The 27892-nt window shown below is 43.3% G+C and overlaps 1 protein-coding gene across 3 annotated transcripts; it reads right to left on the bottom strand.

The window, feature by feature from the left end:
• Positions 1-429: 429 nt before the first annotated feature.
• On the bottom strand, positions 430-27892 carry IYD (iodotyrosine deiodinase). Of its 3 annotated transcripts, none has more exons than XM_061130115.1 (5): positions 27637-27892; positions 12355-12546; positions 8772-8931; positions 3330-3486; positions 430-882 (listed from the first exon to the last, which is right to left on the bottom strand). In XM_061130115.1, the coding sequence occupies exons 1-5, from the start codon at positions 27806-27808 to the stop codon at positions 700-702; spliced, it is 864 nt and encodes a 287-aa protein (XP_060986098.1). In that variant the 5' UTR covers positions 27809-27892; the 3' UTR covers positions 430-699. The 3 variants fall into 3 exon arrangements, with proteins under 3 accessions (XP_060986098.1, XP_060986099.1, XP_060986100.1); XM_061130116.1 differs by having other exon boundaries at positions 12433-12546; XM_061130117.1 differs by lacking the exon at positions 12355-12546.

The following is a 27892-nucleotide window of genomic DNA, read 5'->3' as shown; positions in this document are numbered from 1 at the left end:
TTTAACCATCAGCTTCCAGGAGCTGGTGCGAGCCACCTTCAATACTCACTGGGCTGGACAGTGCGACTAACCATTTATATGCCCGGATGGTGGCCCGTTCAACTCACCTGCACAAGCAGACGCTGTTCTGTTCTGTGCTTGTGAGGTTTTAAATATTTTGAAGGTTACTTACTGAAAACTAGCAGAGTATCCATGAAGCTCAGAAAGATTTCCTCTTAAAAATAATCCTTGCTTAAAAGCCACCAGAAAGCACCAGAAAGATTTGATCAATCTAAATTTAAATTCAGAAATCATCACACAGCTGAACTCTTGGGACTACACTAAATTTTCTGGTAACTCTTTCCTCTATGAATTTTTAAAGAGCAAAGGAAAAAAAAAATCCCCCATGATTTTTCTGGAACAATTTAGAAATACTTAAAAACCAGGGCATATTCTTAATAAACATTTAATGCATTTCCAAAGTGGATAAGGAATGGAAGGGAACATACCTGTTCATCCCTTATTCTGTATGTTCAGCTAATCACACTATCGGAACCAGGCCTTCTCAGACTCAAAGTGCTGGAGAAAGTGGAAAGGCTTCTTGACTTACATAGTGGCCACCCCCGCAGGGTGGACTGCCAGGGAGACGGAATGCCCAGGAAAAGAGGAACCGGAGAGGGGAGCAGGGCATCTTCCAGCGTCTGCCTGCCTGTGTCCTGCCTACACAGTCACTATGATCTGATCCAGAGTTTTCCGGGCAAGGTTGGGCACCGTGGCGTCTTCGCTGGGGTACCCCACAGGGAGCAACATTAGGAGTTTTTCATTGGTGGGGCGGTTCAGAAGCACTCTCAGACGGGGGCCGCAGTTGAGAGGCGTGGTGGTGACAGTCACCAGTCCGGCATTCTACAACAGGAGAGAAAAAGAAAAAACATTTTAAAGTCAGCAGGCAAAACCCCAGCTCTGCTTGTAGCATGGGCACGTTCTAGTCCCTGTAAGACTGTTTGTCCCATAGTTGGGCAGAAAAGAAGCTACCAGCTTGGGCAATGGTGTCTTGAATCTTTCCTACCCTCCTCGACCTCCCCAGACCCCATCTCTGAACCACACAGTGTGAAGCTTCTCAGAGAAGAAAGCACCAGTCTTATTCTTCACTGGTGCTTAAAAAAATGGGAATGGTTGTTTCATTGAAAGAAATTTGAGGTATCTAATCACACCAAGACAGCATATTATATGTCAGCATACCTAGACAGCATATTAAAAAGCAGAGACATTACTTTGCCAACAAAGGTCTGTCTAGTCAAAGCTCTGTTTTTTCCAGTAGTCATATATGGATATGAGAGTTGGACTGTAAAGAAAGCTGAGAGCCAAAGAATTGTTGCTTTTGAACTGTGGTGTTAGAGAAGACTCTTGAGAGTCCCTTGATCTGCAAGGAGATCCAGCATGTCAATCCTAAAGGAAATCAGTCCTGAATATTCATTGGAAGGACTGATGCTGAAGTTGAAACCCCAATACTTTGGCCATCTGATGCAAAGAATCGACTCATTGGAAAAGACCCTGATGCTGGGAAAGATTGAAGGCAGGAAGCGAAGGGGACGACAGAGGATGAGATGGTTGGATGGCATCACTGACTCGCAATAGACATGAGTTTGAGTAAACTCTGGGAGTTGGTGATGGATAGGGAAGGCTGGCGTGCTGCAGTCTGTTGGGTCGCAGACACAACTGAGCGACTGAAGTGACTCACACCAAAGAAATGGAATGACAAAAAGCAGTTCCTGTGATTGTACAACCAACAAGTGGAAGCAAAGCATCACCCCAGCTGAGAATACTTGACGTCCAGCGATGGAGGACCCAGTGGCCAAGAGGTACATTAAGAGGTAGAGGACATATTCCACCAACCTCTGCCCAGTCCCCTTGAATAATAAACATTCGATAAAAATCACGTGTAGCTTCAAGCCACTTTTCCAGTTGGCTCTCTCTATCCTCCCCCTGATTTTCCTGTTAGATGGTCAACGGGAAGCCTGGGCCAGAAGGAAGTTCTGGAATTGTCTTTGGGAGTCAAGCATATCTACAGTCCCTGAGCAATCTGTCCAGGCGGGCTCCCGGAAGATTCCTTCCTCTCTCACAAAACGACTAATCACAAAACCCACACTCATTACACTTTACAGAACGCTAGAGGGCAGCAAACTCCACGCTAAAGTGGAGAGGTTTGCCTAGCCAAACGCGCAGAAGCCGATGCTTGAAGCCAGCGGCACAAGGCGAAACTGCTTCTTCCGGGAACCTATGTAGGATAGCGGCGGTGCCCGGCGGTCTGACCTTTGTGACGTTTGTACAGCACCTCCTTTATTTATCTGTTTCAGAATCAGGAAGGAGATGCCAGCTCCTTTGTAACCATTTTTCAAGTCATCTAAAGTGTTTTTGATTTTTTTAAAAAAATGTTTTATTTATGTTTTTCTTCCCCCTTTTTTATGCCACAGTGACTATTTTGCAGGCTTTCAGCAAGCACGTTTTCCTTTGAGATAATGAAGAAGCACATAGGTTTTTGCCGTCGACTGTCCCCTGATCCCTTGAAAGCTGGCTCATTCGCTCTTATAATACTGTTTGCTTTGTTTATTTCACTTGTTTACCATCTCTCCACCCCTTCCCAGGACCGCAGTCCCCACTAGAGTATACTGTTCATACAGGAGGCAACTATTTCTGGTGCCTTCTGGAATCTGCCACGTAGAAGGAGCTCAGAAAATATCTGGTGTATGAATGACTTGAATCTTGTGAAAGGCAGACCTCAATTCCTGCTCAATTTCATGCTTAGTGTTACTGTAGCTACTATATAGATGGAATTTTTTTTTAAGCACATGGACATGTTTCTTCTTCTTTTTTTTTTTGTCATGGACATGTTTCTAATGCAATATATAAACAACTTCTCGGGATAGGAGCTCCATAATAGAGTCCCCCTTATGGCTTTTTAATCATCCCACTGACTCAGACAACAATGAACACAGCTGAGAAGCCAGGCCTTGCAACTTTCAAGTTCCGAAGCTCCTCATGTGTGTTTACCAAAATCCTTAAAGTTTCTTGTCCTTACAAAAGAAGGCAAACACAATGACCATTCTTTTGACCCTTAACTGATGTTGTAAGTAAACTTCCAGGAAGGATTCTGGATTGTTTGGACCATCATCCTCACCAGTCCAGCTTTCCAGAGGTAGTTTATACATCAGAGTAACTTGCCTTAGGAATTCAACTTTAGATGAAACTGTACTAGTCCCTGAACTAGAAACTCAGCTGAAATTTGCAAATAAAACCACAGTCGGCCCCACATATCACTTCTCTCTCTTGGACAGAGAGGGAGGGCGGCATACCTGGAGGGCAGCCAGGAGGATGCCACAAGCGATGGAAACGCTGATCTCATTGTAGTAGTGAATCTTTTTCTTGCCATTTGCAGCAAATCCGTGGACTTGCTTGAAAATGAGAATCAAAACAGGGGCAGTGTCCAAGTATTCTTTAATCCAATTGGTCCTAAAGGAGAGAAAAAGATTCAGAAGAATATTTTCTGTTAATGGTTCTTTTGTTCCCCTCTTACCACCTTACTGACATGAAAAATAAAAACATTTACTTGTCTTTTACGTTAAAATTGAAAAAGACCAGGATTATTCTTTTGTCATATTTATCTTTTTCTAGCCAAAGTCAATAAACAAATATTCATAAAAAGTCATATGGCAAGACTGAAAAGACACAAAGAAGGATCCTATAACCCAGAGGGTAATAAGTCACATTTAGTAAAATAAAAACTTGGTAAGTTTTATGAAAGAAAAATAAGCCAAATGCCTTAGGAGCTCAAAAATGAAATGCTAATTTTAAATAAGAAGATTGTCAGAATGTATCCAAAGTTTCTCTTGAGGAGGGATGCTGAAGGCCAAGTGGAAAAAGGACATTGGGGAGGGCACCCTAGTGAAGAGATGAGCAAAGGGCAGAGGCGGAAGGAGAATCCTTGGCCAGCCAGGGATTTCAGAAGCCTGATAGGCTGGAGGATGGTGTGAGTGGTGGAGCATGTGTTGGAGGGCTGGCAGTTTTCATACAGATTTTGCACAGGGCTTTGTTCAGCGGGGCAGGAAAAGTGACCACGTTTCTGAGCAGAAGCATCACATAATCAGATCTGTTTCAGAAAGAGCCAGGTTGGTGTGGACCAGCTCCAGGGAGACCAGAGAGGAGATGATGGCCATGGCCCAGGAGAATCTGGGGAGCTGTGAAGGCTGGAGCTGGCAGATATGATACAAGGATGCAAAGGGAGATGGAAAAGGTGACAGTGAGTCTGAAGTGAGTCTCCAGATGGTGATGCTCTTAGCCCAGTTATGGAGAGAAGGAAGGGAACCGTTGTGGGAGAGGGACATAACTCATGGGAGGTATAAACGCTGAGTTTCCCTTTTTGTTTTCCAGCTAAGAGCATGTCTTTCATTACCCTGCCCATATATTTTGGCAAATGCTTCATTCTAGCACAGGTATTCAAAGGGAAGACCCTCATTCAACGCTATATATTAGAATTTTCCCTTAGGGTATATAATGTCATCAGTAAACAAGAGATAGTAATCATTGATTTCATTTTTAACCTAGGAAGTATAATACTTCCTTGTTTAAAATACACTAAACTCACATGTATATCATGTATATTTTTCTATGGTTTCTTTTACCCTACTTAACTACTGTAGGTTGCTTGTTCAAAGCTACTTCACCATACTTCAACCAGCTTACTCACGTTTGACTAGGATCAATGCTTTTCCTCTTTAGAAGGAGGGAGACTGTTACTAGTTTACCAGAACACTCTGGAGTCAACTAGCTTTGCCATGTTAGGTAAGTCTCTCCCTTTCTCACAGCTCATCTTCCTCATGTGTAAAATGTACTCACCTCAAAAGGTTTTGTGATGGTAAAATCAGTGCAAATAAATCAAGTGTTTAGAATAGTACCCAGGACATCGTGCCATGCTTGCGATGGCTAGTGTTATTATCACAACTATATTTTATTTTACAGTGAATAATTCAAAACAATTTTTAAATATAAGGTGAAGAATAAGCAATTTACTAGTTTTGGAGGCAGGGTAGTAATTTTTTACAATTTTCGTACTTATCTGCCAGGGCATACATTGATGGCTAGCATTTTGGTTTGTTCAATTTTACAGGAATGTATTATGACATTGTATTAGAACTAATACAGATTGCCACATGCCGCCGCCTGTTAAGAAAACACCTTCTGCCTGGGGCGGAGGGCCTCATACCAGCAGCAGGAGAACAAAGCTTGACAGGTAAGTTGGACCAGATTGTATATTATAGGCTTTAATGACAGCCCTGAGTTTGAGAACTGACCTAAACTGGATATCAGGAGGTGAGTGAGGTGAGTGTTCATTTGCAATTTAGCAAACATTTATTCAGTTACCTACTATACATTAGCACTATGCTAAGTGATACAAGGCTGGGCCCTAGAGTTTTTATGAACATATCTGTGTGTACATATTGTCTGCAGAGAAAGTCCGTAATGCTCATTGGACTCTCATGAGTATCTTGGTGTACAACAGAGGTTTCTAAAATACAGAAATGAAAACGAGAAGAAAAGCAAGCCAGCAATTAAAGTACTGTGTGCTGTGCTTAGTCACTCAGTCGTGTCTGACTCTGTGACCCCACGGACTGTAGTCCACCAGGTTCCTCTGCCCATGAGGATTCTCCAGGCAAAAATGCTGGAGTGGGTTACCATGCCCTCCTCCAGGGGATCTTTCCAATCCAGGAATCAAACCAGGGTTTCCTGCATTGCAGGTGGATTCTTTACCAGCTGAGCTACCAGGGAAGCCCAAAATCCTGTGTGGTAATGGCTATTTCAGATGCATGGAAGGTGTGTATAAAGTGCTTTGCGCATGGAGACAAGAGAGCAGCCGATTCTGCCTTCACTGAGGAGAGACGGGGCTGGCAGTGTGTTGTAGGTACTGCACGCACACAAGAGCAAAACGTCTCTCTGAGAGGGATGGGCTCGACTGGACTTTACCTGTCTGTGTTTTCTCATGAATGTGCTGTAAGATTTATGTATTTATTATTAATACCCTGCACTTATTCCAGAATACAATCTAAGTTACATTGCCAATAGACATCCATTTTGATAGCATTTAGATGTTATCTCAGGAAAAAAAAAAAAAAGTCCTCTGGGGCCAAAGAAATGAAAGGAGCAGGTCTAAGAGGCCAGCCTTCTCGTCACCCAGCCTTGTCTACCAGAGGAGAACCCCGCTTCACTCCACAAGATGGTGAGCACATTGCCTTTCCTCAGGCCTCTTGTCACAGTGGGTGTTGAATGGCTGGTGCTGAAAGTGGCCACTAAAGGCCCACAGCTGACAGCCTGGGGCATGAGAACTCCTACCTTCTACACACCAAGGGCTATGGTTGGCGCCCCACCCCTCCTCATGCTCAACCTGAGAAGACTTCAGAGGGGAAACGAAACGCCTGTGACGAGTGCAGGGTTTGTAAAGAGGACCCTGCGACCAGTGTTCTAAATGACGAGGCTGATGGGGGCTTCCTTTGTGGCTCATCTGGTAAAGAACCTGTCTACAATGCGGGAGACCTGAGTTCAGTCCCTGGGTTGGGAGGATCCCCTGGAGAAGGGAAAGGCTACATAATCCAGTGTTCTGGCCTGGAGAATTCAGTCCATGGAGTTGAAAAGAGTCTGACACAACTGAGCGACTTTCACTTTCTCTGCAACGAGCTAAGCCATGTGCCTCATCTTGAGAAAGCTCATGTGCTGCAACAAAGACCCAGTGCAGCTGAAAAGATAAACAACAAACTAAAGAAACATTTTAATTAAAAAATAAAATAACAAGGCCTAGTCTGAAAAAAAATGGAGTGTTTTTAACTGTGAAAATGACTGAGAAATTACTGAATTCACCCTAGATATAATGTAGGATGACTGGTCCTCAACGGGGAAAATGGGCTCAACAAGGCATAGTTAGTTGCAGATTCTAGAAAAAAATGAAACTTCACATGTGTCTGCTCTAATACATTGAAGCTTCATGGTAAAGCCAGTTACACTGAATTCCAATCCTCTTTCCCTGGAGTTAAGAAAGCCTGCAAAGTTACTAATGCCTAATGGATATTATACCTGCACTAAATTTGTACTTTTATTGAGCATGTACTAAAACTAAAGCCTGCTCAGCGAGATCATGTGGAATATGTGATCATTATAGCAAGATGTCATTTATTCATTCAAGATCCTGAGAATTTCACAGTCTTATGTTCCAGATAGTAGAAAAGTGCATCCTCAAAGTTTTGTTTGCTAATAATTATTTGGGTCAGAGCTTACTTGTTTACTAGACTTACTATGTGTCATCGCTGTTCTGCATGCTTACAAACATATCCAGATTTCATAATGAAATAGACACTAGACTTATTCCCATTTTGCAGATGAAGAAACTGAGGTACAAAGAGTTTAATAAATAGTAGATCTCATATTTGAACCCAAGCGCTCCAGCTTCTAGGGCCCTACTCTTAGCCTCTTTCTTATTTAATCCTGATACCAAGTTTTTAACATTATTTTGGGTGAAAAAAATAGAAGCTTAATGTGATGGTTAAGTTAATGTGCCAACTTGACTGGGACACAAGGAACACAGATAGTTGGTTAAGCATTATTCTGGGTGTGTCGAAAGGATGTTTCTGGATGAGATTAACATGTGAATTGGCAGATTGAGTAAAGCAGATTAACCTTCCCAGTGTTGGTGGCCTGATCTAATCTGTTGAAGCCCAGAGTAGAGAAAACACAGGTGGAGTAAGGGATAATTTTCTGCCTGACTGTCTTTGAGTTGGGACATCAGTCTTCTCCTGCCCTTGGACTCAGACTTGGACTGGAACATATACCATCAGTTCCCCTGATTCCCAGGCCTTTGGACTCAGACTGGAATAGCAGCATCAGCTCTGCTGGGCCTCCTGCTTGCTGAGTGCAGGTCTCGGGATTTCTCAGCCTTTATAATCATTTAAGCCAGATATAATAAGTTGGCTCAAGTAATTATGAGCCAATTATAAATAAGAAATAAATTGTCTATTATAATAAATAATGTGCTAAAATGTGCTTAGTCTCTCAGTTGTGTCCAACTCTTTGTGACCTCAGGGACTATAGTCTGCAGGCTCCTCCATCCATGGATATTCTCTAGGCAAGATACTGGAGTGGGTTCCCATGCCCTCCTCCACAGGATCTTCCCAACCCAGGGATCGAACGTAGGTTTCCTGCATTGCAGATGGATTCTGAGCTGAGCCACCAGAGAAACTCAAGAATACTGGAGTGGGTAGCCTATCCCTTCTCCAGGGGAACTTCCCGACCCAGAAATTGAACTAGGGTCTCCTGCATTGCAGATGGATTCCTTACCAGCTGAGCTACCAGGGAAGCTCTATAATAAATAATATTATATGTAATAATATGATAAATTTATTTCTCTGTGTGTTTCTATTTCTCTCTGTCTTTGGCTCTGTCTCTGCATTGATTCTGTTTCTCTGCAGAATCCAGACTCATGCACTTGGAGACAGCAAGCAGACACCCAGGGTCTTGCACTTGGAAAAACCAGAGCTGAGACATGAACTGAGATTCGATCCCAGCCAGCATCTCTAATACCTGCCCAATATGTGTGCTCAAGGCAACACAGAGGTGAGGCCTGACTGCACTTCCATTATTTCTCTCACAGGTAAAATGAAACTTTTTAACCCCTAAAACAAACCAGGAAACTGAATCTTAGTTATCTCATTTTAAGAAGCCAAACCAAACATGCCTGATTCTTCCCACTTTTGTACCTGAATTTCTTCAGGTCTGTGACCCACCGAGGTCCCATCCTCTTCAGGTAGTTTATTTCCTCTTCCTCCTCAATGATCTCCCGAATCTTATGCTTCACGTCTGGGTCCTTCACAACCACAAATGTCCAGGGCTCTGTGTGGGCCCCACTTGGGGCTGTTCCTATCACACATTCAATTAACATCAGAAATTAAAACTGCAGGAAAATGTGACTGTTAGCTAAGAATTCCTATAATTCATATTTGCTCAAGATAACGTTAGATCACCTAATGCACAATGTGCCCAGTGGTAACCTCCGGGGTCTTGCTGACATCCTGTTTTGTTCTGCCTCGCTGTCAGGGTCTTTGAACCAACTAAGGCTGAGATCAAGGCCAGTAGTTCCTGGGCTATGGGAGTTTATCACTGCTTCTCTTATTATGTGGGAGAAGACGTCCTTTGAAAACTATACAGTGACCAGTAAGGAAACTCAGAGGGCAAGCTCTATCAGGCAAAATCCTCCAAAATCCTATTTGTTTTGGTATTCTTGAAAAAAAGTGTTAAGTCGTGAAGGTTATTGGAATTCAAAAAATTTAAATGGTAAAAAGCGTTTAAAATTTTTACATGGTTAAAAGCACTCTCCAGGACTTCCCTGGTGGCTCAGTGGATAGGAATCCTCCTGCCGTTGCAGAGGACATGGGTTTGATCCCTGGTCCAGGAAGATCCCACATATGAAGAAGCCACTAAACCCATGTGCCACAGCTATTGAGTCTTTGCTTGAGAGCTCAGGGACTGCAACTAGTGAACACATGTATCACAAGAACTGAAGCCCTGCACCTGGAGCCTGTGCTCCAACGAGAGAAGCTGCCTCAACAAGAAGCCTGCACATCTCAGCTAGAGAAAAGCATACACAGGAACGAAGACCCAGCATAGCCACTAAATAAATTAATAGATTTTTAAAAGAGCACTCGCCGAAAGGCAACTGAACTATAAACTGTTTAGTGTCTATATCACAGTTCTGAGGGTGGTGCTGTGGGGTTGTGGTCCTATGTGAATACATGAAACTTCTTGGCCCTGGGCGCTCAGACACATAACAGTGGTGTCTTTCAGCTCTCACAGGCTTTGGGAAACCTCAGACCACACTTGGATCAGTCCCGGTATCCCCAACAAAGCTTCACAGTACATCGTGGACTCAAGGAGCTTCAGTTCTCTTTAGGATTTTAGCTAAGGAGCGAGCCAGGTTCTGGTCTGGATGTCACCTCTCTGTCCTAGAAATTGCTCACTGTTTCTGGAAGCAGACCACGGTGTGGGATATTTCAGAAGCAAGTATTTTTTTCTTCCTAATGAGTAATTCAATGGCATAAACTCTATAGAAGGGGTCTCAAGCCTGCCAGCCTTCATGAGTTCACCATCCACCAGTTCCCGTGATAGAGAGAGCATAACTGAAATGTTAAATGCAAGTGGAATCAAACATAAAGCCCAAATTTCTGAACAGAGAGATTCCAGTTCACTTTGTACATGTTGTCTGTTCACTAAATATTGGTGCCATTGAACACAAGAAATGGGTTGCCCCCCAATGTTTTCAATTAAGCCAAACTTCTCTGAATGTCATGTGCATGCATAGTTAAATACAGATATACACACAGAGGATATTTAGTAACTGTTATTAGTTAGATAAAGGACTCAGCAATCTCGTACATTTGTGTTCTTAACTGAAATAAAATTTTTCATTCTTACTTCCTTTTAATTTGGGCAATAGATTTATAATGGTCATGCAATAATTTCTGAAAATTAACTTAAATGTGATTTTGTGTAGGAATAAGAACCCAGTCAGAGGAGACTCTCAAATAGGGGACTTTCTCTTATATATCCTTCCCCTTGTCTGTAATTCTCATTTCTTCCTCTAGGGAGATATTTATTACTTTACATTAAAAATGGGTTTATCTTGCTTCAATTTACTTTGTGAATTCACATGAAGTTTGCTAGTTCATTGGAACAGAGCATCATGGTGTGTAATATAAGAAATTTGGTCCCCAAAAGAGAAATATATAAATGTGAGTATGTGTCTGTGTGAGTGTGTGTCTGGGTGTGTGTGTGCTCATGCACGTATGCATGTGTTTTAAGGGGAGGGGAAAGTAACAGGATGTTTTTTCTCTTCCATTGTGTAATATGTTCAGAAATTTTCATTTTTCATAACACTTAATAATGTTGAATAATTTTAGAAGTTTTGAACTGTTGTCACATCTGCTCCCAGAAAGTCTGTAATAGTTAGAAGTTTGTAGAAAATGGAAGTCATCATGTCCCTAGAAGTCAGTCAACATGTGGGTAAGACTGTAACCAAGAAGGACCCTATGGGGCCTTTCTAGGATGGGCTTTTCCCATATCCTCTGCTTTAGCTCCTCTTGAAGTACCTAGATAACAGTATCTGATGCACATTTCCAGAGCTGGTTTTTTTTTTTAACCCCAGACATCACTTTTTTTTTTAAGTTTATTTATTTTTTAACTGAAGGATAATTGCTCTACAGAATTTTGTTGTTTTCTGTCAGACATTAGCATGAATCAGCCATAGGTGTACATATGTCCCCTCCTTCCCTCTAACCTACTTCCCATCTCCCTCCCCATCCCACCCCTCTAGGTTGATACACAGACCCTGTTTGACTTCCCAGAGACAAACAGCAAATTCCCATTGGCTACGTATTTTACCTATGGTAATGTAAGTTTCCATGTTACTCTCTGAGGTGAAACCCCCCACCAAATGGAAGGTGTTAACTATTTGACCCCATGAGCTCATAGCCCCAGGCCTCCTGGAGCCTAAGGTCTGATGAAGTTAACCACTATGACACCACCCATCAACCAGTCAGAGACTTGTGCCTGAGTGGATCACATACCCTTCGACTTCTCTCCCTCACCTGGTTTTTAAAAACAGAGTGAAATAAGCCAGAAAGATAAAGACCAATACAGTATACTAACGCATATATATGGAATTTAGAAAGATGGTAACAATAACCCTATATGCAAAACAGAAAAAAAGACACAGATGTACAGAACAGACTTTTGGACTCTGTGGGAGAAGGTGAGGGTGGGATGTTTCGAGAGAACAGCATGTATATTATCTAAAGTGAAACAGATCACCAGCCCAGGCTGGATGCATGAGACAAGTGCTCAGGCCTGGTGCACTGGGAAGACCCAGAGGAATCGGGTGGAGAGGGAGGTGGGAGGGGGGATCGGGATGGGGAATACATGTAAATCCATGGCTGATTCATGTCAATGTATGACAAAAACCACTAGAATGTTGTAAGGTAATTAGCCTCCAACTAATAAAAATAAATGGAAAAAAATAATAATAATAAAAAAAAGAAAAACTAAAAAAAAAAAAAAAAAGCTTTGAACGCAGGGGGCTTTTAGGGAATGAACCACCCTTCTCCTCAATAAACCTTTCTCTGCTCCAAACTCCTACATTTTGGTGTGTTTGGCCTCACTGTGCACTAACAAGACTTTGCAGGTAAACCTGTCACTCCAGGCTTTATCTGCTGTGTTTGAACGTCAACATTGCTCTACTACTATCTCTTGCAGCGGACATTCTCAAAGACCCACTGCGCATGTACAGACCTGCTGCTTTGATGACATTATCAATGACCTCCATTGGGACCTGCTCGTGACTTATGAATCTAACAGACCGTCTCTTACTGAGAAGTTCATAAAACTCTTGGGATCTCTTAACCATTTCCTTCTCTGGGTATCTGGTGTGGGAGAATGGGATATGTTCCACCTCTTCCTCTGACTCTTGCCATTCATCAGCCTCTGCAAATAGGAACAAGACAGCAAATTAAATGATCTCTTGGTTTTGAAAGGGAATGCCCCCTCCCCGCCCCCATATGCCTCATTAGCATAAGAATTCTTTTGAGTTGACTATTTTTAGGAAACAGAAGACACAGGAGAAACTCTGAAAACCAGAGTAGAAGTCACTCTTTGGTAAGCAGAGGTTTACATTTATAAAGAAATTCTCCATTTGGAAGTATCTTCCTCTCTGCACCAGGAAGAGAAGGATGATTCTAAACCACAATAAACTCTTGTCAATAGAGAAGGTGTGGCCGTAAATCTCTGTAACAACTTTACCCTTATTTACTCTGCTTTTTCTGATAACCTCCCATAATTGACTCTGCCCAGCGCCCAACACCTTTCTTTTGTTTTTATCTGAAACTGATATTTAAGGTGGTGGCTGGGGCCATTTCCCTGGCAGCTCAGCTGGTAAAGAATCTGCCTGCAATGTAGGAGACCTGTGTTTGATTATTGGCTCGGGAAGATTCCCTGGAGAAGGGAAGGGCAACCCACTCCAGTATTCTTGCCTGGAGAATTCCATGGACAGAGGAGCCTGGCAGGCTACAGTCCATGGGGTCACAAAGAGTTGGACATGACTGAGCGACTTTCACTTTCTTTCTGGAGCCATTTCAGGGGGGTTACTCAGTTTTCCTGGATCTCTCCCATGTATACAAGAAATATACTTATTGTTAAATTTCTGTTTTTCTCTTGTTAATCTGTATTTATTACGAAGAAGAGATGTCTCAGCAAAAAACCTAGAAGAATAGAGGGAAATGTCTTTTTCTCTTTTAGAGTCACAAGGTGGCCAGTGGGGAAAGGGAAATCAAGTTCTCAAAAATATCTCTAAGGATATGAGCTCAAAAACATCATAAAAATATGAAAAGGGTCTGAGAATCCTGAACTCTGATCTTGACTGTCCTCCAAACTCTAGACTGGTTACAAATCAAGAAAAAGAAAATTTTTGCTTCCCCAAAGATGAGAAATATGAATTTCTGTTAATGGTGAACTAGCTTATTGAAGCAATCTCCCACCAGCTGAAAATCACTAAAGTGAAAGTGAAGTCGCTCAGTTGTGTCCGACTTTTTGCGACCCCATGGACTGTAGCCTACCAGCCTTCTCCGTCTATGGGATTTTCCAGGCAAGAATACTGGAGTGGGTTGCAATTTCCTTCTGGAGATCCCAACCCAGGGATTGAACCCGGGTCTCCCACATTGTAGGCAGACACTTTACCGTTTGAGCCACCAGGGAAGTCCAAAGTGTTAGTTGCTCAGCCGTGTCTGACCCTTTTGTGACCTTATCAACTGTAGCCCACCAGGCTATTGTTCATGGAATTCTCCAGGCATGAATACTGGAGTGAGTAGCCATTTCCTTCTCCAGGGGATTTTCCTGGCCCAGGGATTGAACCCAGGTCTCCCATATTGCAGGCAGTTTCTTTACCATCTGAGCCACTAGGAATCATTGAACATCACTAAGATCTTGAAAAAAAAAAAGTATTGCTTTAAAACCTATTGTAAAATCATTAAATTGCTAACAGCATAGTAAGATATACCCAGGCCAAAACTTAAGGGAAATTAGGAACGTGCGAAGGTAAATAAGTGCAAAAGCTGCATTTGCCGTGTTAGTACCTGCCAATCCCTATATATTTACATGTTTATTTTTATATTTTCAGGGATCAAGAGAGACAGAAATCAAAGCCCAGACCCATATACAATGGGAAGTCTAACAAGCTGGGGTCCCAAGACCACATCCTTAGAAAAAGTAAGAAATGTAAATAAGTCAGCCCCCAAGGGGTTACAGCATTTCTGTGAGTCATGCCTCAAACTTGAACTTCGAACAATGTGGTCCTGCCTGAAAATAGCCCCATCACCGAACAGAAGCAAATGCCAACATAGAGATAATTTTAAGTACAATTGTCAGCAACCCACCAAAGACAACCAGACTTACACAAAACCAAAACACCTTAAACAAAATATAGCAGAGCAGATTTTTAAAAATAGAATCAGACACCTGAAGTCTCCAAATATGGAATCGTCAGACTCAAAACGTAGAAAAACTTTGATGGCTAGGTTTAGAGGGAAAAAAAGACAAGCATTTATAAATCTGTAGGGTATAGGAAAAAATGAAAAGTTACATGGAAAATATTTTAAAATAGACGTTTTAGAATTGAAAAATAAAATAATAGAACTAAGAACTTGGTGGATGAGTTTAACAGCAGGTTAGACATACCTAAAGAAAGAGTTAATGAACTGTAGATAACGCAGAAGAAAATATCTTGAATAGAGCAAGGAAAGACCAAAAGATGGAAAACATAAAAGAAAGATCAAGAAAAATAAAACAGAATGAGAATGTCTATTTTATGTCTGATGATAGTCACAGCAGGAGATGGGAAAGAGGATGAGGCAGAGGCCATATTTGAAGGAGACTATTTGTTAAAAGGGCTTCCAGGGTGGCTCAGCAGAAAAAAAGCCACCTGCAATGCAGGAGACACAAGAGACTCAGGTTCAATCCCTGGGTGTGGAAGATCCTCTGGAGGAGGGCGTGGCAACCCACTCCAGTGTTCTTGCCTGGAGAATCCCAGGGACAGATACATGCATCTGATTTAAAAAAAACAAAAAACAAACAAACAAAAAACTGATGGAAAATGCCAGATCTACAGATTCGAGAGGCCCAGTCAATCCCAGGTAGTAAAAGAGAAGGAAATGGCAACCCACTCCAGTGTTCTTGCCTGGAGAATCCCAGGGACAGAGGAGCCTGGTGGGCTGCCGTCTATGGGGTCTCACAGAGTCGGACACGACTGAAGCGACTTAGCAGCAGCAGCAGCAGCAGTACAAGAGAAAAGAAACCCACATCTTTTATAATCAAATATAAAATCTCAAAATCAGCCAGAGGGGAAAAAAGATTCCTTTAGGAAGAGGCCCAGATGGCTTCATAAGGGAGTTAGCTCTACCAAACACTCAAAGAACATGCATGCATGCATACTGAGTCGCTTCGGTCGTGTCCAACTCTCCAGGCTCCTCTGTCCATGGGATTCTCCAGGCAAGACTACTGGAGTGGGTTGCCATGCCTTCCTCCAGGGGATCTTTCCAACCCAGGGATTGAACCCTTGTCTCTTATGTCTCCTGCATTGGCAGGCAAGTTTTTTACCACTGGCACCAGCTGGGAAGCCTGAATAATACTGGAGTGGGTTGCCATGCCCTCCTCCAGGGGATCTTCCCGACCTAGGGATCGAGCCCTCATTTCTTAGTTTCCTGCATTGGCAAGCTGGTTCTTTATCACAAAAAATAATTATTGCTAAATTTTCTCAAACTCTTACCAAGAATAGAAATAGAGGAAACATCATCCCCAACTCATTTTATGACACACACAGCCTTGTTACCAAGTCTGACTAGGACATTAAAAGAAAGAAAGGCTACAGATTCAACTTCCTCGTGAATATAGATGCAAAGAGTCCTGACCAAAATATTAGTAAACAGAATTCAATGATATATAAAAAACAATGCACTTTGACCAAGTTGGGATTATCCCAGGAATGCAAGTTACCAACGTTAGCAAAACCATGTTTGTTACATTCACAATTATTACATTCATTGTAATACGGAAAAGGTGTTTGATAAAATTAGGCATTCATCTCTTAGTAAATTGGAAGTATAAAGGAACTTTCTTAATCTGATAAAGTCTAGCTATGGGGAAAAAATGAAAACAAAACACCCCAGAACCAACTGCATAGTTAATGGTGAAACATTTAAACTCTTCCATCAGATATTGAAAATCAATTAATATTGCCTATTCTCACCAGAGTTTTAATTATGAAAGACTAATTTTTGAAGCTTTTAGGAAAGAATGTAGGAAACTATCTTCATGACTGTGTAGAGAAGAAGAATTTTTTAAATAAGACACAAAAATATTAACCATAAGGAAAAAATCTGTTCCACTTACCTACACTAAATTTATCTTTACACCTGCCTGCTTCTACCATGTTCTTCCATATAATATATATATATACATATATATATATAATTTATTCTACCATATAACATATCTATATACATATATATAATAATTCTACCATATTTTATATATATAGTATATTCTACCATATTATATATATATATTCTACATGTATACATATGCTTAACTTGAGTTAGTCTTGGACTTCTGGTTATTGTTGGGCTTCACCAACTACTAGAATCTTGGAGACAGAAGATGCCAAAAAGAGACCAGTACAGAAAGTGGACTTCTGTACATCAAATCAGAATAAATTGATGTGAGTTGGACTCTTCAGGGAGATTTAAATCAGATAAATGAGGCTTCACCAAGAAGGCTGCCAAGGAAATAGACACTGAAAATATCAGTGGAATCTAATGAGTAGATAGTTCTTTTATACAAAGGCTGAAGTCTTTCCTAAACATGATCTGATATTTTTCAGCCTGATGGGGATTGGTGCAGAGAAGCCATATAACCAGTAGAAGGCAACTCCTACTTAGATAACAGCAGGTAATCAGAATCCACTATGATTAAATTCCCAAAAATGCTCAGCACTTACTTTCATTAAAGTAATATGTTTAGAGTGTTTTAAACTACAAAATTTATCTGTGTGCCTGTGCATGGCTTACCTGAATTATTACTGTACTACCTAAACTGTACCTTTAGAAAACTGAATATAATGCTATCATATATCTTCCTCATTCACAACCCAAAACCCAATGAATATTTGCCTGATAAGACATATTATATCCCATGCCTTCAGCTGTGTGACAAAAAACAGTTAATTGTGACTTTCTTCCTTGAGTAGATACAAATCCATTTTGATGCCATGGATTAACTGATGTTGGGGTTATGATTATATTGTAGTTGTTGTGACATTTACTAAAGGGTTCTCATTGCCAGTAATGGTTATTTACATAATTTAAACCAACTCTGTAAAGTAAAAAAAACTAAAATGCTTAGTAAAATATAATTTAGAACGTTTTCTTCTACATATTAAGAGCTAATCTGTAATTTCCCTGGTGACTCAGTGGTAAAGAATCCACCTGCAATGCAAGAGACTTGGGTTCGATCCCTGGGTTGGGAAGATCCCCTGGAGAAAGAAATGGCAACCCACTCCAGTATTCTTGCCTGGGAAATCCCATGAACAGAGGAGCCTGGCAGGCGATGGTCCATGGTGTTGCAAAGGGTGGACACGACTGAGCAACTAAAACACCACTACCAATCTGTGACTATAGGACATCATAGTTAAAAATCTAGGTGAAGGTTACTACCAGGAGAGGTAGACCAGCAATTCAGTGTCCAGAGAATATTTTCCAGTTGCCAAGAAGCAGCCATGAGGCTGAGTTCAGACAAAGAGATGGTGACAAAAGTCAAAACCCCAGGGCCACCCAAGGCTTGAAGGTTTATATTCCAACAGTAAGACTAAAATGTAAGTAATCCAGCCCTTGTGTCTTAGAGCCTAGGATAATATCCTGTGAGTGATCCAAGGAACCGTAAGTCTTAACCTCATATTAAAGTTGTCCTAGTGTGACAAAGTTGCTCAACTTGTAGGTGCAAATGTGACTATTCCCTGGAGTAAGTAACAATATCTTGTTGTTGTTGTTGTTTAGTTGCTAAGTCATGTCTGACTCTTTTGGGACCCTATGAACTATAGCCCATCAGTCTCCTCTGTCCATGGGATTTCCCAGGCAAGACTACTGAAGTGGTTGCCATTTCTTTCTCCAGGGGATCTTCCTGATCCAGGATTAGAACCACTGTCTCCTGCTTGACAGGTGGATTCTTTACCACTGAGGAAAGCCTAACTATACCACCTGGGAAGCCCTAACTATATCTTAGGTCTCAAAAAGAATTATGAGTAATTTTCCAAAAGAATAACCAGTGTACAATAAAAAATAACTGTGTTCAAGAAAATAAGAAGTCATGAATAATAACCATAGAAACCACAGGCATCAGAAATAGACCTACAGAGACTTAAGATATTGGAATGATCAGACAGATCATGAAGCAGTTTCAAACTGCAACTAGTGTGTAGGATGTTTACAGGAAGTACCTTTGGGAACAAAACCTGTGGAAAGGAGAGGGAAGAAACACGATTGGACAGAAGACATCATACTTCATTGTAAGCCTTGTATGATGGCTTAGCCAACAATAGGGCATCTTTGGAAGAAAAATAGCCCATCAGAGTTGTCCGCAACTAGGCCCAAATGACTGGGCCTTTATACCCCTAAGCCAACCACCTGCATATAAACCACCCTGGGAGAGGCAGAATCTTGGGCAAAGCAAAGGTAAACTCTGGAATATGCAGACAGTTGAAGGCTATTTGTTTACAACACTCCTAATAGAAGGAGCAACAAGTCTTTACTTGAAGGGTGATACATTTCCATGCCCATCACACTGTAACTCTGCAATCCCATGCATACCCCAGAGATAGTCATGTGTGTGTATCCTGGAAATAAGTATTAAAATGTTCTTACAGGCATAGTTTATCATAGTCCTGAATTGGAAATAGCCCAGATCTTCCTCAACAGTAAAATAAATAAATTGTGATATACTCGTGAAACAGAATACTATACAGCAGCAAAAATGAATGAACTGCAGTCACATGCCTAACCTGAATGAATTTTACAAATAAACTGTTAAGCAAAGGAACAAAGTGAAAAGAATATAAGCAATAAAATGCTACTGTTAGGAATGCATATTTAGGGGATACATCTATAAAGAAAAACAAAGAAGTAATTCCCATAAAATTAAAAATAATAGTTTTGTCTGTGGGATGAAAGAGGTGTGACTGGGAATATATGGGTTTATGGAGTACTAGAAATTTATACTTCTTGATCTAAGTGATAATTATATGGATTTTTGCTTTCAAATTATTTGTTAAGCCATTCATCTATGTTTTATACACGTTTCCAGCCAGCATGTTACATATCACAGGCTTCTCTGGTGGCTCAGGATAAAGAATCCACCTGCAATGCAGCATATGCGGGTTTGATCCCTGTGTCCATGAGGTTGCAAAGAGCTCAACATGACTTAGTGACTAAACCAATCACTACCTTACACTTCACAATTAAGGGATTTGTGTGTGTGTGTGTGTTTTGTTTTAATAAGAAAGCCATAGAAATGAATTACGCAAAAAACCCCAAGGGTAGATCAACTGAACACAACTGTTAAGACACTTCACAGTCTCTTAAGTGAGTCAGAAGGATGAGAGATAAATCATCTGGGGAAGGTGGGGCAAAAGTAGGAGATGGAATGGATGAATACAGTTAATTTGTCCTAAACATGCAGTAATCTCTCATGGAGCCAGAACTATAGCTTAGGTTTCTTAACTCTTAAATCAATGTTCCTCCCTTCCTGCCCCCCCGAGTACAGAGGTTTTGCTTTCTGAGGCAGGTTTCAGTTACCCAGGTTCAACTGTGTTCTGAATATATTAAGTGGAAAATTCAAGAAATAAGCAATTTATACCAGTAGTCATATATGGATATGAGAGTTGAACTACAAAGAAGGCTGAATGCCAAAGAATTTATGCTTTTGAACTGTGGTGTTGAAGACTCTTCAGAGTCCCTTGGACTGCAAGGAGATCCACCCAGTCCATCCTAAAGGAAATCAGTCCTGACTATTCATTGGAAGGACTGATGCTGAAGCTGAAACTCCAATACTTTGGCCACCTGATGCGAAAAGCTGACTCATTGGAAAAGACCCTGATGCTGGGAAAGATTGAAGGCGGGAGGAGAAGGGGATGACAGAGAATGAGATGATTGGATGGCATCACCAACTCGATGGACATGAGTTTGAGTAAGCTCTGGGAGTTGGTGGTGGAGGGAAGCCTGGAGTGCTGCAGTCCATGGGATTGCAAAGAGTCAGACATGACTGAGTGACTGAACTGAACTGAAGTTTTAAATTATGCACCATTCTGAGTAAGATGATGAAATCTAATGCCTGTCCCGCCCCATCCCCCCACCCACATGAATCATCCTTTTGTTCATATATCCACCTAATTAGACACTTAGTAGCCTTAGGGCTTACCTGGTGGCTCAGATGGTAAAGAATCTGCCTGCAGTGCTGGAGACCTGAGTTTGATCCCTAGGTTGAGAAGATCCCCTGGAGGAATGCATGGAAACCCACTCCAGTATTCTTGCCTGGAGAATCCCCATGGACAGCAGAGCCTGGTGGGCTACAGTCCGTGGGGTCACGGAAAGAGTCGGACGCGACCGAGCAACTGAGCACAGCACAGGTATCGGGTCAGCTGCTGGGGTGCTGCTTGTTCTCAGGTAGCCCTGATCTTACTTAATAGTGACCTCAAAGCACGTGAGTAATGATGCTGGCAATTCAGATATTCTCTTCAGTTCAGCTCAGTCGCTCAGTCGCGTCCGACTCTTTGCGACCCAATGAGCCGCAGCACGCCAGCCTCCCTGTCCATCACCAACTCCCGGAGTTTGCCCAAACCCATGTCCACTGAGTCGGTGATGCCATCCAGCCATCTCATCCTCTGTCGTCCCCTTCTCCTCCTGACCTCAATCTTTCCCAGCATCAGGGTCTTTTCAAATGAGTCAGCTCTTTGCATCAGGTGGCCAAAGGATTGGAGTTTCAGCTTCAGCATCAGTCCTTCCAATGAACACCCAGGACTGATCCCCTTTTCTTACTGTGTCGAATTTAAACTTTACCATAGGCATGTATGTATAGGGAAAGGTTAGGGTACGTAGGGTTCAGTACTATCTGCAGTTTTAGGTATCCACTTGGGGTCTTGGATGGTTGCCCCTCAGGATTAGGGGGGACTGCAGTCAATGTCCAGGAGGTAAGATGTTGCTTAGGGATCCCTCAAATAAAGATGAGAATGACAATCGAAACGAGGATCCAGAAGATCGAGAAGAATCCAAGAAGAGCCAGGGCCTGGCCCTGAGGGTCTGGGGTATTCCAGGTGGAATTCAGGTAGGAGAGAGTCCTCCGCCCCAGCGAGCACCCACACATTTCACTCCTGGGTATGTGATGATGGGGAAAAGAAGGCAAGAGGGAGAAAAGGGGATTTGGGGGAGATTGAGAACCCAACTACAATACTAGTAGGGATCATGGTAGCTCATTGCTAGCAGTGAGAAACTCCTTACACTTTACTAGCTCGGGGCAGTGGGGGCCCACACCGTACACATTTAATGAGATGGCCCAGTTACTAAATCAGAAGGTACTAGATGTGATAGGGGAGTGGCCACTAACACCTACCAGCTTTCTAACGTTCCACCCTGAACCAAACCCAGATATCATGAGGTCAACTTTATCAAATGCATCAGCAAAGACTTTCGACACCAATGATACTCCCCCACCATGTGTCCAAAGTCCAGCAAACTCATTTACTCAATGGTAAATGAGCGAATGCATGAAAGGCCTCCTTAACTTCAGGTCCATCCACCATTTGCAGAAGCTAAAGGCAGTGAAGGGGCATGAGTCGGCAGTTTCTGCAGCCACTGAAGTCCAGGGTAGGCGCTCCTACTCGGGCAGAATGAAGGGGCAGCCTCTCAAGCCTTATCAGCGCAGCCTTGTCTCTGAGCCGGCAGACACACGGTCCCAACCACCACTGGGTTGGATTGTCCTGAAGGGCTTTCTGAGCAGAGCACAGGGGGGCTGCTCTTCCTGGAGCCTCTCCCAGGACAGAAAGTCTACACTCGACCTGGGGAAAGCAGTCAGCCGAGCCAGATGGAGAGAAGCTCCGAGGGACTGCAGGGCAGTGAACCGACACAAAAGGCACGGCTCTCTCCTTCCTCTTGAACTCCTAACCACCCCCCCCCTCCGCCCCCGCCCCCAGGGAATGTGGCCTCACCAAAGGAGAGGGAAGAGCCTCCATTCTGTGGCTTTTCTGCCTCCAGCCCAGACCAGCTAAACCACTCTGGTGGATTCATTCAAGTGGTGGAGCCCACATATTCCAAAATAAATGCACACCGCTGTGGTCTGCTTTTAACAGAAGTCCTGTGCTATCACACATGGAGTTTGCTATTGACACCAAAACCAGCTTGCCTTGTATCGTGGCTTGAATGCCAGGGAACCAAATTGCTCCCTAATTAGGTTTAATGGCCAAGTAATTCTAGGTCATGTTTATCCTTTAATGTTTAACTTGGAGGCATTTTTCTGGCTGCATTTTTCTATGTGAACTGCTTTTGTGTTTTTGCAGTTCCACTTCCAAATCTTGGCAAACGGGCCAAATGTTTTCCGGCTATGAAACCGCTAGGCCAATTTGTGTCGTATCATCCTTGTTCCCTCCCTGCAATTTTGGAGGAGCCTTGAGCAACCATGTTAATAAGGCTCTGGGTGACGCAGCTCTGGCAGTTGACAATGGGAACAGCTCTGGGGCTCAACATTGGCTCAGAGAACTTCTCCTTCCCACTTCCTCAGCCATCGCTTTCCTTTCTGTGTGGGCCTCTCTGCCATTTGTTACAGTGTAAACTGACTCACTAGCAACAACAATGGTGGGCGGGGGTTGGGGAGTCTGGGAATGTTCAGCTGGAAAGATCTGGATAAGAGCAATGCTATCCCAGGTGAAGTGGACAGAACTTGTTTTCTGAGCCCCTCCGCCTCTTCTGGGGTCCCCAGTGTCCTGTGTTGACCTTCACTCTCCCCAGCAGCACTCACCCAGGTTTGATCCCAAGGATGACATCTCCATCAAATCCTTTCCTGTCCCTAATCTTCTCTCATTTGAATTCGAATTTACCTCTCCTTTATCCTAGGACCATAATGTCTTACAGGAGGCCTGGTAAACCAGCCTTTTAAAATTAGTCATGCAGAAGTATGCATGGGTGTCAAAAGATGATGAAAGGCAAAGATGAAGCTGAATTCCTTGCTTCTCATAGCAGAGGAAAGCTAGGTGGGTCACGAGTGCTGCTCTTACATAGCGTTTTTGTCAGTGGTGTGCTGGTAAACCAGCTCTCTGAGAGTAGGGAGAAAAAGATCACTGAATTATAGCACTGGCCAATTTCCAGTGCTATAATATAGAGTCAGCACTTCCATCATGGCCTGACTTCAAGCTACTAGCAAGTGAACAATGGCCCATAAATTTCCTGAACCTCTAAGATCTCAGGCTAGTTCTTGCATACCACTTGGTTGGAAAACATGGAGTTCAGGCATTGGTTGACTTCCAGGCATGTAAGAGGGTTGATATCATCTGTAGGAACAGTGTTACTTGGTTGAGACTGTTATTGATTGGTTGGCATGCAGAGGAGCTGGTACTAGAATGAATTCATCTCTAATCGGTTGACTTGATAAGCTTTTACTGAAATGAGCTGTCATTGATCCAATGAACAGGTTTGAAACAGCTGCATATGGGTACATAAAAATCTATCTGTTCCTAAGTCTGAGGAACATTTTTATTCTCAGGTATTGAGCACATTAGATAAAACTTTTGGCAAAGCCTTTATTAGCAGTGACTGGGACAATAAAAATTCAGTTAGAATACTAGCTTTTGGATGGCTAGCAAAGCCAAGTAAAGAAAATCCCCACTAACGTTAAAATGGACACATCTGAATGTGTTTCCTGTCTTTTCCTCCTACTTCCAGTTCCATGAGTTTTCATGAATCTGGGACTGACTGGAGGGTTTTTGTGTGGTATCTTCAGTTCATTTTGGGGAAGCAATCTGAGGTTTCCTGTTTGAGATTAAATATGGGTCATTTCTCTTCCTCAGGCCTCTGCCACAGATGAAGAGGGAACCGAAAATCACCATCAGGACACCATGTGTGACTGGTCCCCAGACAAAATCTGTGTCTGACATCTAATCAGCGTGTCCTCTCTATGACCCGCCCCCTACCCCACACAGGCTGACTCCCCGATCTGTGAATGTGGAACAGGAATCTGGTGAGTCACAGCTGGCAGAGGTTGGATGGGTGCTCATATTTTCCTTAACTCACACTAGAATGGCCTACAAAACTTATTTTACTGTTTTGTCTCTGTGAATTTTCAAAATGGCTTGCCCCTGGTCTCTATTCACTGTTATCAAAGCCATCTCGTGTTTCCTTGGCAATGGTAGCCTTCTCCTCTCCTTCACTGGAGCCACGGTACTGGCAGAATATCCTGTCTTAGACTGTGTCCACCCACCCAGTGGTTAAGAGCAGGAACTTGGGTGGCAGAGGAGACTGAGTTTAAACATTAGCCCTAACTACCACCTGTGTGCCCGTGTGACCTCAGGAAATATCACTTAAGTAGACAGTAAAAATCCCAACAAGAGACTGTGAACTCTATACTCGGGGAAAATTTGCTCATGGCTGCTGAGAGGGCCGCTACACGTTCACTTCATTCCTCTTTGTAAAGAATAGAGAATGGAAAGTGAATCAACAGGGAGAGAAGCAGAACAGGGCTGCAAAGCTTTGGTGTCTGGTCCCAACCATCAGGCGCAGGTCCCTGGTCCCAGGTCCCTGGTTCCCCACCAGCCACATTGACCCCTTTGTATCCCTTCAACCCTTGGGTCTTCAGAGCCAGTGGGCTTTCCTCAATGCACACACTACTTCTGATCTCTCAGGGAATGTTTAACCCTGTGGGCCATCTCCTGCCTGCTCTGTTCTGGGTCATTCTTTGGAAAAGATGTCTAGCTTGTAAGCCTGCAACTCTGCAACCAGCCCCCGCTGGGTCCTGGCTTCACCACTAGCTGCTTGGACAGATGATTTAGATGATCTGAGCTCACCTTCCTTATCTGTAATATAAGGATGATAATAGTGCCTGCTCCCTGTATTATGAAGACTAAGTGATTCACCCTGTGTAAAAGTGACCTCGGATATAGAAAGTACCTGGGAGGGCTTGTTATGACTACTAACCTGGCCCTTCTTCCCTACATCTTGTCTTCCAAGTCCATTCCTCCCAGGTAGTTCCTCTCATCTGAAAAATGTGCTCCCCACCAGGTTCTCTCCTCAGCCTTCTCTTTAGCAATACCCCCTAGTGAATTCATTTGTTTTCCAAGTTCTGAGCATCACCGTAAGCTAGTGACTCTCCAATCAGTGTCTGTGGCCTGGATCTCTCACCTAGAAACCTCCCTATCTTTCTACTTCAATGAGCCACTGTTCTCTAAAGTCCAACACGCCCTGCACTACACTCAACAGCTTCCCCTTTAAACCGGGTCCCCTCCCCTCACCCTCATATGACAGCGTTGTTCTAATTCTTCCAGTCTCCAAATCGTTGCCCTCTTCTTCCTCTTCCAACATCTAACTTATTGCCAGAGCCCACTGTTCTTCCTTGACCGTCCCTCTGATCCACCTCTTCTCCTACATCGCACTGTCCCCACTGCCCCGCCCATTGTTACCGGAGCAGATCTTTACCCAGCTTCAGAGTGGATCTCCCCTCATTCAGGGAAGTGCTTCTCAGCTGGCATAGTTGGCATCCAAGGAGGAGAGTAAGAGGCAGCCCTGCTAGGAGGCTGCCTGGGCTTGGACCCTGTGTGGTATGTTCAGTGTACCATTCATGGTATAGCCAGTGGTACATGGCTTCCAGCATGGAGCACCAGCTGTGTACCCCACCCCCAAATCCTAAGGTTAGGACAACTCAGAACACGCACACACACTTACACACACATGCACACATATACTTCCAGGTGGCCTCTTTTGGAGGGAGGGTGGAGCTTTATTTGGGGGGGGGGCACTCCACAATCACCGCAGATGGTGACTGCAGCCATGAAATTAAAAGACACTTGCTCCTTGGAAGAAAAGTTATGACCAACCTAGACAGCATATTAAAAAGCAGAGACATTACTTTGCCAACAAAGTTCCATCTAGTCAAAGCTTTGTTTTTTCCAGTGGTCATGTATGGATGTGAGAGTTGATTATAAAGAAAGCTGTGCACCAAATAATTGATGCTTTTGAACTGTGGTGTTGGAGAAGACTCTTGAGAGTCCCTTGGACAGCAAGGAGATCCAACCAGTCCATCCTAAAGGAAATCAGTCCTGAATATTCATTGGAAGGACTGATGTTGAAGCTGAAACTCCAATCCTTTGGCCACCTGATGCCAAGAACTGCTTCATTTGGAAAGACCCTGATGCTGGGAAAGATTGAAGGCAGGAGGAGAAGGGGACGGCAGAGGATGAGATGGTTGGATGGCATCACCGATTCAATGGACATGAGTTTGAGTAAACTCCAGGAGTAGGTGATGGACAGGGAGGCCTGGCGTGCTGCAGTCCATGGGGTTGCAAAGAGTCAGACACGACTGAGCGACTGAAAACTGGAGCCATTACTACTCCAGCTGAGAGTCACTGAGCCTCTTCTGAGTCAAATCCAGCCCACAGAACCACCTCAGACCCTCCCCAAACACAGATCACTCAGAGCTCCCCCAAACCTCTCCCCTCCTGCCTGCCTCCTTCATCACCTTGTCTCTCTTGGGTCAACCATGCCCCAGCCCATCCTCAACATCCCACTTCATTTTAGCCCCTTCGCTGGTCAGCATAGTCCTTCCGTCTTCTTAGCATCTTTCCTAGTGGTTCTGTATTCAGGCTCCTTCTGTTCCTCTCAACCTCCTCATCCTTTCTATTCATATCCTAGTAATCCACCAGGCCTGGTTCAGTCTTTCTGTAACTGCCTCGCCAAGATCCCGAGCCTTCTCAAAATACCTTATAATCAATCAGTTCCGCCTGTCTCTTTATTATTCTCTTTTAGTTGTCCGTTCATTGCCTTGTCTACTGAATCAGACACTTAACTTTGAGGACCACAGCCACTCTTGTCTCTAACCCACAGGGTTGCTGTAATGAGTAGTAGTGAGCCCCTACACAGCTGCCCCTTCTTTTATTTCAAAGTTCTTGATCAAAACCTGACTACTTAACTCATGGCCACACCAGCCCATGCTGTGCCCCCTGCAGAAAGATTTTAGCAGCCAGTCAGGACAGGAGCTGGGGAAAGCCAGCCCTTTAACAGTTCTTCTACTGACAATCCAGCTTTTTACTTGGTGACAGCAAATGACAAGCTGACACCCAAGAGAAGTGATGTCTCTGTCACACACTAATTTGTTTGCACAATAGAAATTGATGATGAAACTGACCTGCCTGCATTTATTTCTCTCCATAAGCCCCGCCACCCACTTGACCTCATCGTAAAAATACAGAAGGTGGAACTGGAGCAGCAGAGTCAGTGTCTTTACCTGCTTCCTCCTGGTGGACATCGGTGCTTCCTGTCAAGTCTTCATCCACCCAGGGACGGGCCTCAGCCCTAGGCTCCCCGTTCCTTCTCTCAGTGCCTCCATCAGCATTTTTAAAGATCCACACCATCAAAATGCAGACGACTGCCACCAAGACTGGAGTCAGAAGAAACATGGTGGTGAGGCTGATCCTGAAGGGTGTCCATGCTTCCCAGGCTGGGGTTTAAACAAACAGGGACAGGTGTGCGGAACGCTGGGA

This window comes from Dama dama, chromosome 26, assembly GCF_033118175.1.
Source record: "Dama dama isolate Ldn47 chromosome 26, ASM3311817v1, whole genome shotgun sequence".
NCBI classification, from domain to species: Eukaryota; Metazoa; Chordata; class Mammalia; order Artiodactyla; family Cervidae; genus Dama; species Dama dama.
This window is presented reverse-complemented; position numbering and strand designations above follow the sequence as displayed.

Coding starts and splice junctions, on each gene's coding strand:
- IYD (XM_061130115.1), bottom strand. CDS start 27,808: ATGTTTCTTCTGACTCCAGTCTTGGTGGCAGTCGTCTGCATTTTGATG. Junction 8,932..12,354: donor TAATGTCATCAAAGCAGCAG/GTCTGTACATGC, acceptor AATGTGTGATAG/GAACAGCCCCAAGTGGGGCC. Junction 3,487..8,771: donor ACAGACCTGAAGAAATTCAG/GTACAAAAGTGG, acceptor TCTCTCCTTTAG/GACCAATTGGATTAAAGAAT.